Source organism: Gorilla gorilla, chromosome 20, assembly GCF_029281585.2.
Source record: "Gorilla gorilla gorilla isolate KB3781 chromosome 20, NHGRI_mGorGor1-v2.1_pri, whole genome shotgun sequence".
Classification (NCBI taxonomy): domain Eukaryota; kingdom Metazoa; phylum Chordata; class Mammalia; order Primates; family Hominidae; genus Gorilla; species Gorilla gorilla.
In genome coordinates, this window is record NC_073244.2 from 55,970,310 (window position 1) to 55,988,546 (window position 18,237).

General features: G+C 44.3%; 1 protein-coding gene across 1 annotated transcript; it reads left to right on the forward strand.

The window, feature by feature from the left end:
- The first annotated feature begins 58 nt into the window (after positions 1 to 58).
- Positions 59 to 17,594, forward strand: LOC101145215 (zinc finger protein 285-like). The gene is given in 4 exon segments (XM_055370963.1): positions 59 to 97; positions 12,019 to 12,145; positions 15,947 to 16,126; positions 16,129 to 17,594. Coding segments are annotated over 4 exon segments (1,812 nt in total).
- The last annotated feature ends 643 nt before the right edge of the window (positions 17,595 to 18,237 follow it).

Genomic DNA, 18,237 nt, shown 5'->3' on the forward strand with positions numbered 1-18,237 from the left:
CAGGGAGGAGGGTCATGCTGGCCATGTCACCGGTAGTGTCGCCCGCAGGGACGCCGACATGCTGGAGGTTCGTGTCAGCATGGGCTCTGGCAGCCACGTGGGCCAGCAGGAGGGTCCCGCTGCACAGCGGTGGGGTGAGGATAGCCTGGGTGGTGATATCGGCCATTAGAGGGGCCTCTTCTGCTGGCAAGAGTGTGACAGTAGCAAGTAGATGGACAGGCCTGTGTGTGAGGACGGAATGCAAGAGGGGCTCTTCTGCGGCTGGGTGTGGGGCCCTCACCAGGAATGTGGAGAAATGGCCAGGTAACTGCGTCATGTTGGCGAGTAGATTGGCCAGGGCTTCGAACTGAAGGACAATAACAGGGAGTATGGGTCAGGCCCTGGGAGTGTCTGAGTGTAAGTGGAGATGGGTTTGGGGTCACTGAGGGATACGTGCGAGCCATCCCTGTATAGATACAGGTCATAGGGAAATAGTCTCATGAGGCCTGTGAGTGTCTAGGGTTCTCCTTGGTGCCTGGGGCTGACCGCGGCAGAAATCCGGGGAAGGCCGGAGAGAAGCTGGGAGACACAGGAGAGTCCCTGAAGGCTGGGGGTGAAGAGGCGAAAGAAACGGGGGAGGGTTGCAGTAAGGTCCGTGAGTTTGTAGGTGATTTCTGGGTGTGGGAAGCTGACTCCAGCTGAAATCTGGAGATGGTTGGAGAGTAGCTGAGAGAGACAGAAGAGTCCCTGAGGGCTGGGGGTGAAAACATGAGCGAGACTGGGGAGTAACTGAGTGAAATTGGTGAGTTTGCTGGTGTGTCCTGGGTGCCTGGAACTGACTCCAGCTGGAATCTAGAGAAGTTTTGAGAGTAGCTGAAAGAGACACAAGAGTCCCTGTGGGCTGAGGGCAAAGATCTGAGAGGGACCGCGGAGGATCTCAGGGAGGTCCGTGGGTCTGTAGGTGATTCCTGAGTGTAGGAGGCTGACTCCCGCTGAAATCTGGGCGTGGCTGGAGAGTAGCGGGGACAGATGGGAGAGTCCCAGGGGGCTGGGGGTGAAGACATGAGAGAGACTGGGGAGTAACTCAGTGAAACTGGTGAGTTTATAGGTGATTCCTGGGTGCCTGCAACTGAGTCCCGATGAAATCTGGGCGTGGTTGGAGAGTAGCTGGGACACACAGGAGAGTCCCTGAGGGCTGGGGGTGAAGACATGAGAGAGACTGGGGAGTAACTCAGTGAAACTGGTGAGTTTGGTGGTGATTCCGGGGTGCCTGGAACTGACTCCAGCTGAAATCTGGGCGTGGTTGGAGAGTAGCTGGGACAGACAGGAGAGTCCCTGAGGGCTGGGGGTGAAGACATAAAAGAGACTGGGGAGTAACTCAGTGAAACTGGTGAGTTTGGTGGTGATTCCGGGGTGCCTGGAACTGACTCCAGCTGAAATCTGGGCGTGGTTGGAGAGTAGCTGGGACACACAGGAGAGTCCCTGAGGGCTGGTGAAGACGTGAGAGAGACTGGAGAGTAATTGAGGGAAACTGGTGAGTTTGGTGGTGATTTCTGGGTGCCTGGAACTGACTCCCGCTGAAATGTGGGCGTGGTTGGAGAGTAGCTGGGGCACACAGGAGATTCCCTGAGGGCTGGTGAAGACATGAGGGAGACTGGGGAGTAATTGAATGAAATTGGTGAGTTTGGTGGTGATTCCGGGGTGCCTGGAACTGACTCCAGCTGAAATCTGGGCGTACTTGGAGAGTAGCTGGGACAGACAGGAGAGTCCCTGAGGGCTGGTGAAGACATGAGAGAGACTGGGGAGTAACGCAGTGAAATTGGTGAGTTTGGTGGTGATTTCTGGGTGCCTGGAACCGACTCCTGCTGAAATGTGGGCGTGGTTGGAGAGTAGCTGGGACAGACAGGAGAGTCCCTGAGGCTTGGGGATAAAGACGTGCTAGAGACTGGGGAGTAACTCAGTGAAAGTGGTGAGCTTGGTGGTGATCCCTGGGTTCCTGGAAGTGACCCCCGCTGAAACGTGGGCGTGGTTGGAGAGTAGCTGGGACAGACAGGAGGGTCCGTAAGGGCTGGGGGTGAAGACATGAGAGAGACTGGCGAGGATCTCACTGAGGCCTGTGAGTTTGTAGGTGTTTCTGGGGTGCGGGAGACCAACTCCCGCTGAAATCTGGGCGTAGTTGGAGAGTAGCTGGGACAGACAGGAGAGTCATTGATGGCTGGGGGTGAGCTGCTGGATGATGGCAGTAAGAACATATGGTATATTATTGATGAATGAGGTGACTGTGAAGAATCTCCAGAGGAGGACACGGGAGAGCACAATGACATCAGTGATTGTCCTGCTTGGTCAGGAAAGGGAAATGTAAAGTTGTGAAATTCTGTTGATGGTGGATGTGAGAGTGGTGAAGCCCTGCGGGATGATGTAGAGTACTTCCACATCCCTGGTGAGGAGCTGCCCCTTGGGTCTGAGTTTCTGGGAGGGGACAGGGAGAAGAAGCTGGGTGAGGCAGGCATGAATTTTGAGGAGTCAGGGCTGGGGGACCGCTCATATTCTCCCGAGACCTGTGAGTTTCTGGGGGACTCCTGGGTGCATGGGGCAGACTCTCGCAGAAACCTGGGGATGGTTGGAGAGTAACTGGGAGACACAGGAGAGTCCCTGAGGCCTGGGGGTGAAGAGATGAAAGACACAGGGGAGGAGCACCGTGAGGCTCGTGAGTTTGTAGGTGATTCCTGGGTGTGGGGGGCTGACTTCAGCTGAAATCTGGGGTTGTTTGGGGAGTAGCTGGGAGACACGGGAGACTCCCTGAGAGCCGGGGGTGAGCTGCTGGGTGATGGCAGTAAGAACATGTGGTATATTATTGATGAACGTGGTGATTCTAAAGAATCCCCAGAGGAGGACACGGGAGAGCCCAATGGCTTCATTGATTGCCCATGATGGTGAGGAAAGGGAAATGGGAGCTTGTGGGATTCTGTGATGACAGAGGTGAGTGTGGTGAAGCCCTAGGGGATGGTGAATGGTAGCTCCGGATCCCTGGTGAGGAGCTTCCTCTTAAGTCTGAGTTTCTGAGAGGGGAGAGGGAGAAGCTGGGTGAGGCTAGCATGGATCTTGGGGAGTCTGGGCTGGAGGACCGTTCATAAGAAGAGCCAGACAAGACCCTACTGTTCTTAGGTGCAGACATGATTAGGAAACCTGCAGCTCCCAGGGACCCCTACCAATTTCCTAACCCGCAGAATGAAGGAGTGTGTGTGTGTGTGTGTGTGTGTGTGTGTGTGTGTGGTGTGAGGTATGTGCTCCTTAAGAAAATGGAAATAAACTAACCAATGAGACAGACAGACAGACAGACAGACAGACAGACAGACAGACAGACAGAGATTCACTTACCCAAGTGTTCTGTCCTGTCCTCTGAATCCGCTTCCAAGTCGCAAGACGCTGTAAGCTCCAAGTCCACGCAGAGCCCGCAAAACGCTCCGGCCGCTGCTCCGCTCTGCGAAAATCTGAGTACAGGCCCGCCAGGGTGGGTTTAAATAGCCTCGGGCGGCTGCAGCCTAGCAGCGGAAAGGGCGGAGCTTCACTTCTCCTTTCCGTCAGTCACCCCCAACTTTCCCAGGTTACACCTCGTAGGAAACTGTTCTCCTGATTTGATTTCATGCGCCACATTTGGGACAATCTAAGAACTTACGAGTTTTCTTGGCCAAATATATTACGAATTAAATGCACTGAAACACTGAAAACCATCTAGTGGTTCTGTGGTTCTCACACTGTGGTTTTGACACCAGCAGCATCCTTGCAACCCTCAAACCCCGGAGATCCACAGATCTGTGTTGTAACAAGCCCTCCCCCTGACCCTGATGCATGGCAGTTTAAGAATTACCCGTGTAAGCGAAAAGACTTTGAAGAAAAAGGGGAGATATGCGTTGTAGAAACATTCTTTTGCTCTGGAACCACGTAGAGACTTGGGAGCCAGTTGGGTGGAGCATTCGTTGGATGAGGGTGCTTGGCTTAGGAATATCAAGGTGTGGCTCCAGATAATTCAATCGTCTAATTAAGTTTTCAGTTATGCTAATCTGTTGTAAAATTCCGTTTGTGTAAATTCTTTTACTCAGACTGAGAATGGCAATGCCTCAACCCCAATTTCCAGGGAGGGTTGACAGCCTCAGGTTGAGTTGATCACCAATCGCCTATGGTTTCACCCATCATGCCTATAGCATGAAGTCTCCATAAAAACCCAAAAGGACTGGGTTTAGAGAGCTTCCGGATAAAACTTCCCGGAAGATAGTGCGCCCCTCCCCACATGCCGGGCCCAAAATCTGTTTTCTGAATTTTTTGCAATATCCGCTATCATACAATGGTAAATGGAAGTGTTTCCTTGCGTGCTGTGAGCTCTTCCAGCAAATTCATGCAACTAAATCAGGGAGTGGTGGAAACCTGATTTATAGCTATTTGGTGAAAAGCCCAGGTAAAAAAAACATAGGGCTTCCCATTGTTATTAGAGGGGGAGGCCAGTCTGCGGAACTGAGCCCTGTGGAATCTAATGCTATGTCCAGGTAGATAGTGACATAATGGAATTAGAAGACACCCAGCTGGTGTCCACAGCAGAATGGATTGTGTGCTTGACTGACTGAAAGAAATCCCCAGACATGTCCTCACAGAAATCTTCTGTGCTGATTGTTGTGATGTGAGAGTGGAGGAAAAACAGTTTTTGTTTTTTTCACTCAGCCTAAAATGTAAACGTGTCCAGTTTCTCACGCTATTGAGGATCACGTGATTTATAATAAAAATGTTTAATCTTTGTCAAATTTATATATAAAAAGGATGTTGGTTTTCATTTTATTGCTAACGATCAAGGTGGTCATCATTGATGCCTTTTCATCATTTTTCTTTTCACTGCGTTGTTATGTCTTTCACCCCCTTTTTAATTTTTTAATTTTTCATTTACAAAATTTCTTACACCAGGTGCGGTGGCTCACGCCTGTAATCCCAGCACTTTGGGAGGCCGAGGTGGGCGGATCACGAGGTCAGGAGATCGAGACCATCCTGGCTAACGCGGTGAAACCCCATCTCTACTAAAAAAAAAAAAAATTACAAAAAATTAGCTGGGCGTGGTGGCAGGCGCCTGTAGTCCCAGCTACTGGGGAGGCTGAGGCAGGAGAATGGTGTGAACCTGGAAGACGGAGGTTGCAGTGAGCCGAGATCGCGTCACTGCACTCCAGCCTGGGCCACAGAGCGATACTCCATCTCAAAAAAAAAAAAGAAAAGAAAAGAAAAGAAAAGAACTGCCCCAAATTATTAACTCCATTCTCACCTCACATGCTGTGAGCCAGGGAGTACGGACTTTGAGGATTATAAAGCATATGAGCTTTATAATATGTTGAGTGTAAGTTGTTAAATTACACTCAACAAATTTGAAGTTTGAACGCTCTCTGTATATTTGATAAAATTAGAGATTTAGTGTTAATTATTTTAGGTGTAATAGCAGCATTTATTACATTTCTGATCGTGTTTCTGGGCAATTGCACTTCCAGATTCAGCTGCACTTTTCCTCTAGGTCTTCATTCCCTGAAGAGGTTGATATGGGCATCTGGTCTCATTCCTGATGCGTTCCTCAGATCAGAGTAGCTGTCAGGGTGAGGGATGAGAAAGGCATTTGTGTGAGAGAGCTGTGTGGACTTTGGCAGATAGGGAAAAAACAAGAGTCTTGAGGTGTCATGTGTCCCATGCCTTTGGCTCCCCGCCTTTTCCACCCTGCTGTCTGCCCTGAAAGGCCACCATTGCCTTCTGGCCTTGCTTGTCTTTGGCCAATGGGAAGTCTCAACAGGAAAGTTTGGAGAGAGGAAGAAGTGTGAGTTGGAGTATCTTGTCCTCCAGTTCTCTCTCTGCAGGATTGTCACAGATTAGCTGCCCTTCTAAACAACAGGTCATAGTTTGGGTGGCCCTGGCCATGCAGTCCTCTTAGTTCCAGGCTCCAGGGACTGCTCCCTCCCCTTACCTCTTAAGGCCCAGGTATTATAATGGCACCTCCCTGTCACTTCCCAGGATAGAGCCTTATCCACTGTGACTTCCTTACCCCCAGCCAACACCATTATAAGCCGTCTGTTTATTAAACTCCCCTCAAATTTGAATGTGCCATCTGGTTCGTGCCACGGCCCTGACTTGATACAGGCAGGTAGTGTCTGAAGCCAGAAATTCAGGAAACCAAACCCCCAACCATATATGTGTGAGTGCATGTGTGTAGATGTGTGCTTCAAAATAAACCTGTCCCATTATTGGCTCTTCAGTGAGAACAGGTACTGGAAGTAGAGGGTGAGTTTATGTCTTTGCACGTGCATCTAATGTATAATATCCAAGCCAATTCTATTTGTGCATTTGTTAATATTGAGAAACATTGATTGAGTGCTTGTTAAATGATAAGATCCTTACCAAGTACAGTGGATAAAAGACTACAGCTTGGTTTTTTTTTTTTTTTTAGGATTTGTAGTTTTTTGACAGGGGAAAGGAGGAGTGTTTTCTTGGTTAGGTTTTAACTATTGTAAAACGATGTAATTCATGCTGTACTAATGAGTTGAACCCTCCTTATTTTGGCCTTTGTTGGAGCTCAAAATAAGAAGTGATTAATGATGTCTCTTAAAGGTAGGAAAGGAGAGAAAAAGAGTCCAAGGATTTACCAAAAAGACATTTCATTTTCTATTAACCTGATTCTATAACCCTGTGAGCTGCAATTCAAAGGGTAGCCAACAGACCAGTGCCAATAAATGATATTGGTCTGTGACCAGATAATTTGAGAACTTGAGTGTAGATGTTTAAAATTTTGTCTTATTGATTAACATAATAATAACAATCGGGCTTTAATTTGCTTACTTTCTTAATTTCCTTTTTCCAGTAATTTCTTGTTACTGTATCTTACCAAAATATCAGTCTGTGACAGACTGAAAGTAACAGTAATAATAATTTAAAAACTAGTCCTTTATCACAGTTAGTGTGAGAAGCACTATCTGAGAAGACAGAAACTGGTTTTGGCCTTTTATTTTTTAATCTTCAGAGTTTCCACAGTGCCTAAAGTGGCAATTTTATACAATAAGTTTCTCCACGAAGGCCAGAGGCAATTGTGTTTACAGAGTTTATCAGATGGAATCCCAATAAAAAATAAACAGAACACTCGAATTGGGTAATTTGAGAAGAGCTTAGTAAAGGGACAGTCTATAAAGTTGTAGGCAGGCTGTGGTAATCAACAAAGGATACTGCAATATTTCAGAGCTAGTGATAGCAGGGTAAATTACTGGCTTTAGGACTGAAGGGCTAAGGGAGAAGGCAGTCACTAAAACCTGAAGAAAGATTTATGGGATGACAGCTGCCTGATGGAGGCCATGACCTTTGGTTAATGGATATGGAACATAGCCATTCCACAGCAACCTCTAGGGAAAAACCTGGGGTAATAAATATTCTGACTTCACTCTTGTCCCTTCCCTGGATCTCTTGCTGGCTTTCCCCATTGGCTGAACCCAACTGGAAGCTAATTGGCAAGGGAATCCACTGATATAAGCAGAACAGGAAGGGGCTTTAGTGTATATGAAGTGGCAAGCTTAGAAGGTCTCTGCCTACCCACTTTGGTCTACCTGCAGTCTGAGGATATTTATAGCTCAGTATACTGTGAGCATTTGCAGAGCAGAGAATGTGTCTTATATGTCATAGGTGTGTCATCAATACTTGCAAAAGCAGGGGATAGAATGGGTGCTGGAGAGATAGTTTAGGAAGCCAAGAGTCAAGGTGTAGATGTTTAAAAATTTGTATTATTGATTAACATAATAATAAAAATTGGGATTTAATTTGTATGTCTTGGCTAACTACAAGTCCTTCAGACCACAGTCCTGGCCATACAAGATCAAGTCTTGCAAGTGAAAGTGGAAATAGCAGAAGGTCCCTGTCATCCTGAGATTGCTCTTTTTTTTTTTTTGAGACAAAGTGTCTCTCTGTTGCCCAGGCTGGAGTGTAGTGATGCAATCACGGCTCACTGCAGCCTCTGCCTCCCAGGTTCAAGTGATTGTCCTGTCTCAGCCTCCTGTGTAGCTGGGATTACAGGTGCCCGCCACCATGCCCAGCTAATTTTGTATTTTTAGTAGAGACAGGGTTTCACCATGTTGTCCAGGCTGGTCTCAAACTCCTGGCCTCAAGTGATCCACCTGTCTGGGGTTCCCAAAGTGCTGGGATCACAGGCGTGAGCCACTGTGCCTAGCCCTGAGATTGCTCTCTTAATCGGCAATTCCAGAGCCTCTTTTCCAGCAGAATTCAGATGTAGACTATGTCAGTTCATTCACAAGTCTGAGAAATGGAAAACAATGTGCAGGTTTTGATCCAAAAGCTTGAGGAGAGAGACAGGAGTTACACAGTGGTCTGAGATTGAGGGACTGGGGACAAATCTAGGGAAGTCTTGAGGAGGTGGGAGTTCAGTCTGTTCAGAGTGAGAAGACATGATATCTAGGGAGAGGAGAAATTGTGAGAAACTTGTACAGATAAGGAAGGAACCAATGTTCATTCACAACTTGTTGGATCCATGATCTCATGGATTATTTCTTCTTTGCAGTTCTGCTTTTCCAGAATTCTGCCCTTTCCAAAAGGAAGACGGTATGATTAAGTTCCAGGTAAGTTAAGGGTTTCTTTCACTTTAAATATACTGTTCATTCTGAGGAACCAGACACTTCTGTTTTCTGAAAGGAGGTCAGCATTTTTTGAGTGACTACTATGTATTAGGTACTTTATCTGCTCATAATGACTTTGTGAGGCAGGTGATATGACTCCCTTTATAGAAGTGAAGAAACAAACTCACAGATTTCAAGATGCCTACTTTGGTGCTACTCTAAGTGTGGTTCATGTACCAGTACCACTCCATGACCTCCTTGTCACTGCCCCATGAGGGAAAAAGAATCAAAAGTAAGTTCAGAAACTTTTATAGCAATTTGGTGTCGCTGCAGCATCCGAGTGCATGGGCAGCATATACATGACCATACTCTAAATGTCACTGGTCTACTTCGATAAGTAGCAAGATTTGAATGGGTATGTATTGGTCAGAGTTCAACCAGCAAGACAGACCAATAGGAGATATATTTTAAAAGATTTATTGTAAGGAATTGGCTTATATGATTATGGGGGCTAACTAGGCAAGTCCAAAATCCATAGGGCAGCCCCTCAGGGAGGGTGGGCTGGAACTCCTGGACACAGACTGAAGCTACTGTCTGTGGGTGGAATTTCTCCCCCTCCCAGGGAAGCCTCAGTTCTGCTCATAAGACCTTTCAGTTTATTGAATCAGACATACTCAGATTAGTTAGAATAATCTCCCTTAAAGTCAACTGATTATGGACTTTAATCACATCTACAAATTATCTTCATAGCAATACCTAGATTAGTGTTTGATTCAATAACTGAGGACTGTAGCTTAGCCAAGTTGACACATTAAAAAGACCATCACAGTGTGGCAGAAGGATTTTCTTTTAATTGAAAAATTTAATGATGAAAATACACAAAAAAGGGCAAAGGGTATTATGATCCTCCATTTGCAGTACCCATCATGCAGTTTCAACAATTAACTTTTTGCCAAAGAGATTTGCTTAATCTCTTTTTCAGTTTTTTTCTTTCCCAAAGTATTTGAAAGAGGCATGGTATTTTACACTGTATTGGTTTTTCTCTGAGCATATCACTTTTGTATAGTACCTTATTATATATGCAACTAAAATGAATGAGCTCACACGTTTATCCTTCTGCCTGGAAACCATCTTGCCCAAGTCCAAGATTCATTAGGTACATTTTCTATCTTCTAAATTACAGCAACAGTTCACCAAATGTTCACCACTGCATCACCCAGGTCACCATTTTTCCAGCCTCTGTAACAGTGTCCTCAGTGGTTTTGGCCTGGACCTAAAGCCAATGCCATGGATATTTGGTAGCACTTTGCTGGTTTTGGTTAGCTTGGGTATGTCCTCATAGCAAAGACAGAGGGACAAGAGAGCAAGTGGGCATGTGAGATTTCTCAAGGCCCAGGCTTAGAACTGGCACATTATCACTTTTGCTTCATTTTGGTAGCCAGAGGAGGTACATTGCCAAGTCAAAACTAAAGAGGTAAGGAAACACACTCTGGGCCTTTAGTGGGATTGGAGAGCATGGAAGAGGATATTTCTAAACAGCAATCTAATTTAACACACTCTATGTATTTCAGTATATATTTCCTTAAAAATGGACTAATGAGATAATCAATAATTATTTGGTATTATCTAATACCCAGATAATAATCAAATTTCCCTGATTATCTCAAAAAAATTTTGACAGTTGCTTTGTTCAAATGGGATCTTAACAAGGTCTATACTATCATATAGTTGGTTGTTGTATCTCATAATCTCTTTTAATCTAGAGAAATCTGCCCCTCTACTTTATTCTCTCCTGCTGTTGACTTGTTGTAGAAACCAAGTTTGGTGTCCTGTGTTTTTTCCTACATTTGGAATGCATTTGTTTGCTTCCTTTTGGTGTCTTTCAGTGTGTTACTCTATCCACAGTATTTCTTGTAAGTGGAAGCACCAGATGCTTGAATAGATTCAGGTTCAAGGTTTTACAAGAATATTTCATAGATGGTTTTACAAGAATACTTCACAAAGGAAAAGATTTAAAGATTTTTTGCATGTATTTATTGGTTTATAAATTTGGTTTCTTAATATTTTGGGGCTGTCCTTGTACCTGCATCCTATGGCAGTCCCTGCCTAGGATTCCTACCACCCCAAGTAGGCTTCAGGGTATCTGTATTTCCTGAATGATTAATTCCAATTCAATTTTGTTGCCTCTCACAGAAGAAGGCATACAGTAGTGTTACTGGGAGAGCAGTGCTATTAGGACAACTGTGCTGACTCCCCTAGATTTTGTTTTTAATCATTGTCAGATTTTGGTAATTGGACAATTGTTAGTAACATATTCTTTTTGAAGTCCTTTATAACTGCTTACAACTTTCATTTGAAAGCTCTGCTTTATTTAGAGATGCAGAATCTATTGAGAGAACATATCTGTAAATACTCGACTCTGAGCAGTGTGACATATGCAGTGATAGAAATATTTTATGTAAAAATTGGTTTCTTGATTAGAAGATGGTTATTAATATCAGATTATTCCCCACATCCTTTTATTTTAAGAAATTTCAATTTATCAAGAAAATGAAAGAATAGCATAATGTGTAATCTTCACCTAGATTCACCAATTGTTAACAATCACCACAAACATATGCATAATATATGTATATACACACACATATCTATATTTTATTTTGATGACCCAGTTGGGATAAATTGCAGACATCATTATAATTCATCCCTAAATATGTCAGCTTATATCTCCTAAGAATAAGAGCATTTTCCTACATTTCCACATTACTGCTAACATACTCAGGAAATTTCACATTGATACCATTATTTTTTAATAGTTGATATCCAAATGTTCTAAATTATCCTAATAATCTCCCTCTTCCCTTTTCTGTTTTTTGAATCTAGGAGCCAATGCTTTAAGTTACCCTGTCTTCTTACTTTCTTTTAACATGATAAAAATAGATTAATCTGCCATGAAAAAGTGAAAATACCAAACCTTGATGTGTGATGGGAAATGAACTCATGAAACACTACTGGACTTGTGTATCAGCACAACACCTTAGTATAGATTTATCTGTGCCTGTGTCCTGGGCCATATTTTATAATTTGATTAATATTGTCCTTTTGGAATCCCTGATTCAATAGGATTAGTATCCTTATGAAAAGAGACTCAACAGAGCTTGCTCTCATTCTCCCTCTGCCATGTAAGGACACAGTGAGAGGACAGCTGTCTACAAGCCAAGAGAAGAAACCTGAATGAAACCTATCTTGGTGGTACTTGATCTTAGACTTTCCAATCTCCAGAACTGTGAGAAATAAGTTTTTTTGTTTGTTTAATCTAACCCAGACTATGGTATTTTATTAAGGCAGCCCAAACAGACTAAGACCAGTCATTTGTGTGGATGATTGATGCGGCATGTGGTTGATGTTTTAGGAAAGGGTGATATTCAAGGACGTGGCTGTTGTCTTCACCAAGGAAGAGCTGGCACTATTGGATAAAGCCCAGATAAACCTGTACCAAGATGTGATGTTGGAAAACTTCAGGAACCTCATGTCAGTGAGTGAGTAACTAAGCATCAGACCACTGGACCTGTTTCCTCAAATCATCATTTCAAACCAGATAGAATATTCCAGTTAGACCACAAAGAGAAACTTTGACCACTGGAGAGAAAACTCCTAAGAGCTGCATGCACAAGTTAGGACCCTGCAGTTAATGAGCTTTTACAGATCATTGTGAAGATGTGGCTCCTTGTGATGGGTTTGTGAGGGAGCTCTCCCCAAATCTTCCACCCCTGGCCTGTGGGCATTCATTGCAGGAAGTAAGCCCTTCCTCCCCTACTCACATATTTAGGCTCTCATTCTTTCCTCATATTTCTCAGAATGAGACTGATAAAATTCACACACCAACAAGGACCTTGATCTATTTGTTGCTTCTGGAGAAAAGTCAATGTTTATCCAATGTTTTGGATAAACCAGTGTTAATGGAATCATGGGAGAACTTTGATTTTGTTGGAAGTTACAACAGCCAACACTTATGGGTATATAGTAAGTGTAATCTAAGTGTTGGCTTATTTGATTACTTTTTGATAAATATCCGACCTCATTTTCATTTCTCAAAGTTTCATGTACAGTTAGGTATTACCTAAGTTTAGTTTATAAGATAGTGATATGGTTTGGCTGTGTCCCTACCCAAGTCTCATCTTGAACTGTAGTTCCCATAATTCCCATAGGTTGTGGGAGGGGCCTGGTAGGAGGTAACTGAATCATGGAGGGGGGTCTTTCTCGTGCTGTTCTCATGATAGTGAATAAGTCTCATGAGATCTGATGGTTTTATAAATGGGTGTTCTGCACAAGACTTCTCTTTGCCTGCCACCATGTAAAACGTCCCTTTGCTCTTCCTTTGCTGTCCACCATGATTATGAGGCCTCCCCAGCTATATGGAACTGTAAGTCAATTAAACCTCTTTCATTTATAAATTACCCAATCTCAGGTATGTCTTTATTAGCAACGTGAGAACAGACTAATACAGATAGTTGATGTTATTATCCCCCTTTTATGGATGTATTACTCCACTTTCACACTGCTGATAAAGACATATCTGAGACTGGGCAATTTACAAAATATGAAGGTTTAATGGACTTACAGTTCCACGTGGCTGGAGATGCCTCACAATGATAGCAGAGGTAAAAGGCACGTCTCACATGGTGGCAGACAAGAGAAGAGAGCTTGTGCAGGGAAACTTCCCTTTTTAAAACCATCAGATCTCATGAGACTCATTCACTGTCATGAGAACAACACAGGAAAGACCCACCCCCATAATTCAGTCACCTCCCACTGGGTTCCACCCATGACACGTGGGAATTGTGGGAGTTACAATTCAAGATGAGATTTGGGTGGAGACACAGCCAAACCATATCATCCGCCCCAGACCCTCCCAAATCTCATGCCCTCACATTTCAAAACCAATCATGCCTCCCAACAGTCCCCCAAAGTTTTAACTCAGTTCAGCATTAACTCAAAAGTCCACAGTCCAGTGTCTCATCTGAGACAAGCCAAGTCTCTTCCACCTATGAACCTGTAAAATCAAAAGCAAGGTAGTTACTTCCTAGCTACGGTGCAGGTACAGGCATTGTGTAAATACAGCTGTTCCAAATGGGAGAAATTGGCCAAAACAAATGGGCTACAGGCCCCATGCAACTCTGAAATCCAGCAGGGCAGTCAAATCTTAAAGCTCAAAAATGATCTCCTTTGACTCCATGTCTTGCATCCTGATCACGCAGTTGTTGGGTTTGCATGGTCTTGGGCAGCTCCGCCCCTGTGGCTCTGCAGAGTATAGCCTCCCTTCTGGCTGCTTTCATGAGCTGCTGTTGAGTGTCTGTGGCTTTTCCAGGCACACGGTGCAAGCTGTCGGTGGATCTAGCATTCTGGGGTCTGAAGGACAGTGGCCCTCTTCTCACAGCTCCACTAGGCAGTGCCCTGGTAGGCACTGTGTGTGGGGGCTCTGACATGTGGGAATTATGGGACACAACACATAGGAATTATGGGAGTTACAATTTAAGAAGAGATTTGGGTAGGGACACAGCCAAGCCATATCAATGGATGAAACAACTGAGTCACAGAATTAATAACTTGCCCACAATCACACAGCTTATAAGAAGAACTAGGATTTGAACCCTCCTAATCTGGTCCTAGGTCCTGTGATTTTAATAAATAACCTCGTGAAACCAAAGCATAAACTGTAGACACAGGACCTTTTGCATAAGTCTGCATATCTCTGCAGTTGTTTCTCAAACTGCAGGATAAAACCCTCTTGGTGAGTCCTGAAATCAAATTACTATGTCATAACTAGCAATTTTTAAAAAGCAAAATAGATTAATAGAACAGAAAACAAAAGAATTTATCAAAGTACATTGCACACAGTATGTAACTATCAGCTGAGCAAGTTTTAGTGAGCAGTCTGTGTTGATGTTTGTGCCTATTCCTACTGAGTCATAATGCTGATTTTACTGTGGGTTACAATCAAAACAATTGGGAAACCACTGCTTAAACCCTATTCAGGGCAGCTCATGGTCTCCTTTTCCCTGATACTATCTTATAAACGAAAGTCACTTTCAATAAAACAACCCAGAAAGGACCTTGAACCAGAAGCAGTATCCAGTGGGACTTGACCATGATATTCATGCCATTTTGAAACCCATCTTAGGATCCCAAGAATATGATCGTCCTCTTCTGCCTCAGCCCCCTTTTTGTTATATACCACAGTCTTGTTTCCCTGGGTGCCAGGCCTTTGACAGTGCCACAGTATCTGTTCCCCATTTTCATAGTCATGGTTGTCTGAGATTCTGCAATAACTTAAAAGGGCAGAACTTAAGGAAATGGATTGTAGGATCTGAGTGGTATCTATCTTTTCATGAAGACAAAGAACCTTGGGGAAAGTAAAAAGGATGTCTCTTAAAGCTTGTCTCAGAGGTTAACATATGCATCCCCACACAATGCCAGGACCATATTTCACAATGTTTACCCCATTTCAATCCCCATTGCCTTTTTATCCCCATCCCCTTTAGGCTCACCATGTACAATTGCACAGGTTATACACAAACATATGTGATAGTCCTCCATATGACAGTGATGTGAAGGAAGGGAAGCTATCAGGAGATAGAACTTGTTGCTTGTTTCTGAAACCTCTTGTGACCCTTTGTGTCCCTTACTCTGCCCAACATATAAAAAACACTCCACCAATATGTATTATTTATATACACACACACACTACACAAAATGGGAGCCTTTCCCATACCTTTTGTAGCAAGATTATTAAAGGCTTTTTATCGACTACTCTTATAGCAGGGAGGTGAATTTCTTCCTTCAAAAATTTTTCCTAAGATTTCCTTTTTTTTCTTTTTTGCAGAGTGGGGGTGGAAAGGTCTTGCTGTGTCACCCAGGCTGGAGTGCAGTGGCACAATCTTGGCTCACTGCAACCTCTGCCTCCCAGGATTAAGCAATCCTCCAACCTCAGATTTCCAAGTAGCTGGGATCATAGGCAAAACTGAGCCAATTTTTAATTTTTTTGTAGAGATGGGATCTCATCATATGGCCCAGCCTGGTCTTGATCTCCTGGGCTTGAGTGATCCTCCCACCTCAGCCTCTCAAAGTGTTGCTATTACAGGCATGAGCCACTGCACCTGGCCAAGATTTCTTTTAATTTCCCTACAACACTTGATTTCCAATTGGCAGCTCACAGGTTAGAACTACCATGGCTCTAATTGTTTCATATGTCAATAGCAGCCAGGGACAGCTTCCCACCCCACCATATTTCATTTTCTCAAAACCTCTGGACAGATGATTGACTTGTTCTCTTAGCCAAGTTCTCTTTCTTCTCATAAGAGATGGGATTAAAAACAACATTTTGAATCTTCAGGAAAAGGGGTTGAGTTACCTTTTACAAGAAGTGCTTCATTGCTGGCAGATTTGGAAACAAAGGATCCAGGATTTAACTGGGAGTCAGGATTATATCATGAACCTTCAAGAAGAGTGTTCTCCACATTTAAAAATGTTTCCCTCTGTGAAGAGTGCGCAGGCAAGTCTCTTCAGATTTCTGAAAATGAAAACTACATAGTAAATGCCATTATCAAAAATCAGGATATCACAGCATGGCAAAGCCTGACACAGGTTCTTACCCCAGAATCGTGGAGGAAAGCCAACATAATGACCGAGCCCCAGAACTCGCAGGGAAGATATAAGGGAATTTACATGGAAGAGAAATTGTACAGACATGCTCAGCATGATGACAGCCTCAACTGGACCTCACATGATCATCATGAGTCCCAAGAATGTAAAGGAGAGGACCCTGGTAGACATCCCAACTGCAGGAAAAACTTTGGTATGAAATCAACAGTTGAACAACATAATGCTGTCCATGTATTACCACAGCCTTTCCCATGTAATAACTGTGGGGTGTCCTTTGCAGATGATACAGATCCTCATGTCCATCACAGCACTCACCTAGGAGAAAAATCTTATAAATGTGACCAGTATGGAAAGAACTTTAGTCAGAGCCAAGATCTTATCGTTCATTGTAAAACTCACTCTGGCGAGACTCCCTATGAATTCCACGAATGGCCTATGGGCTGCAAACAGAGCTCAGACCTTCCCAGATATCAGAAAGTCCCCTTGGGAGACAAACCCTACAAATGTAAAGAATGTGGCAAGGGCTTCAGGTGCAACTCCTTCCTTTATAACCATCATGGAGTCCACACAAGGGAGATGCCCTACAAATGTGATGCATGTGGGAAAGGGTTTGGATTTAGGTTACTTCTTTGTATTCATAAGGGAGTACACACAGGGGAAAAGCCCTATAAAAGTGAAGAGTGTGGGAAGGGCTTTGATCAGAGCTTGAAACTTCTTGTCCATCAGAGAGTCCACGCTGGAGAGAAGCCCTACAAATGCAGTGAGTGTGGCAAGTGCTTTAGTTCAAGCTCCGTTCTTCAAGTCCACTGGAGGTTTCACACAGGGGAGAAACCTTATAGGTGTGGTGAGTGTGGAAAGGGCTTCAGCCAAAGTACACACCTTCACATTCACCAGAGAGTCCACACAGGGGAGAAACCATACAAATGCAATGTGTGTGGAAAGGATTTTGTGTATAGCTCTGTTCTTCACACTCATCAGAGAGTTCACACTCGAGAAAAACCATATAAATGCGAAGTGTGTGGAAAGTGCTTCAGTTACAGTTCATATTTTCACTTACATCAAGGAGATCACACCAGAGAGAGACCATATAAATGTGATGAGTGTGGTAAAGGCTTCAGTCGGAATTCAGATCTTCGTGTTGATCTCAGAGTCCACACAGGAGAGAGGCCCTATAAGTGTAAGGCATGTGGTAAGGGCTTCAGTCATAATTCATACCTCCTTGCCCATCAGAGAGTGCATATAGATGAGACAAAGTACACACATTGTGAGCGTGGCAAGGACCTTCCGACTCATCAAAAACTACATAAGCAGAGAGAAACATTATAAACTTAGTAAGTCAGGGTTCAATTAGTAAAACAGAAGCCACACTGTATTCCAGATGATAGAGACTAACTCAGCCTTTGGGAGGGCTGGGGGAGCAAAAGACAGGGACACTGCCATCGATGATGTCAGCATGACAGGCTGGGGGTTCGCGCTGGCACAGGCGCCGGCAGCCACATCGGCAGGCAGGAGGGTCCCGCTGCACAGCTGAGGGGTGATGATTGCCTGGGTGGTGATGTCGGCCATTAGACGCGCCTCTTTTGCCGGCAAGTGTGTGGCAGTATCAAATAGAATGACAAGCCTGTATTTGATGCTGGAATGTGGAAGGGGCTCTTCTGCAGCTAGGTGTGGGACCCTGAGCAGGAATGTGGAGAAATGGGCAGGTAAATGCATCATGTTGGCCAGGAGATTTGCAAGGACTTACAGCTGAATGATGATAATGGGGAGTGACTGAGGCCCTGGGAGTCTCTGAGTGTAAAGGAAGATAGGTGTGGGGCCCACGGGGAGTATGTGGGAGCCATTGCTGTGTAGATGGAGGTAGTTGGGGAATAATCTGGTGAGCTCTGTGAATTTCTAGGGTTCTCCTGAATGCTGAGGGGTGACTCTTGCAGAAAACTGAGGATGCTTGGAGAATAGCTGGGAGACACAG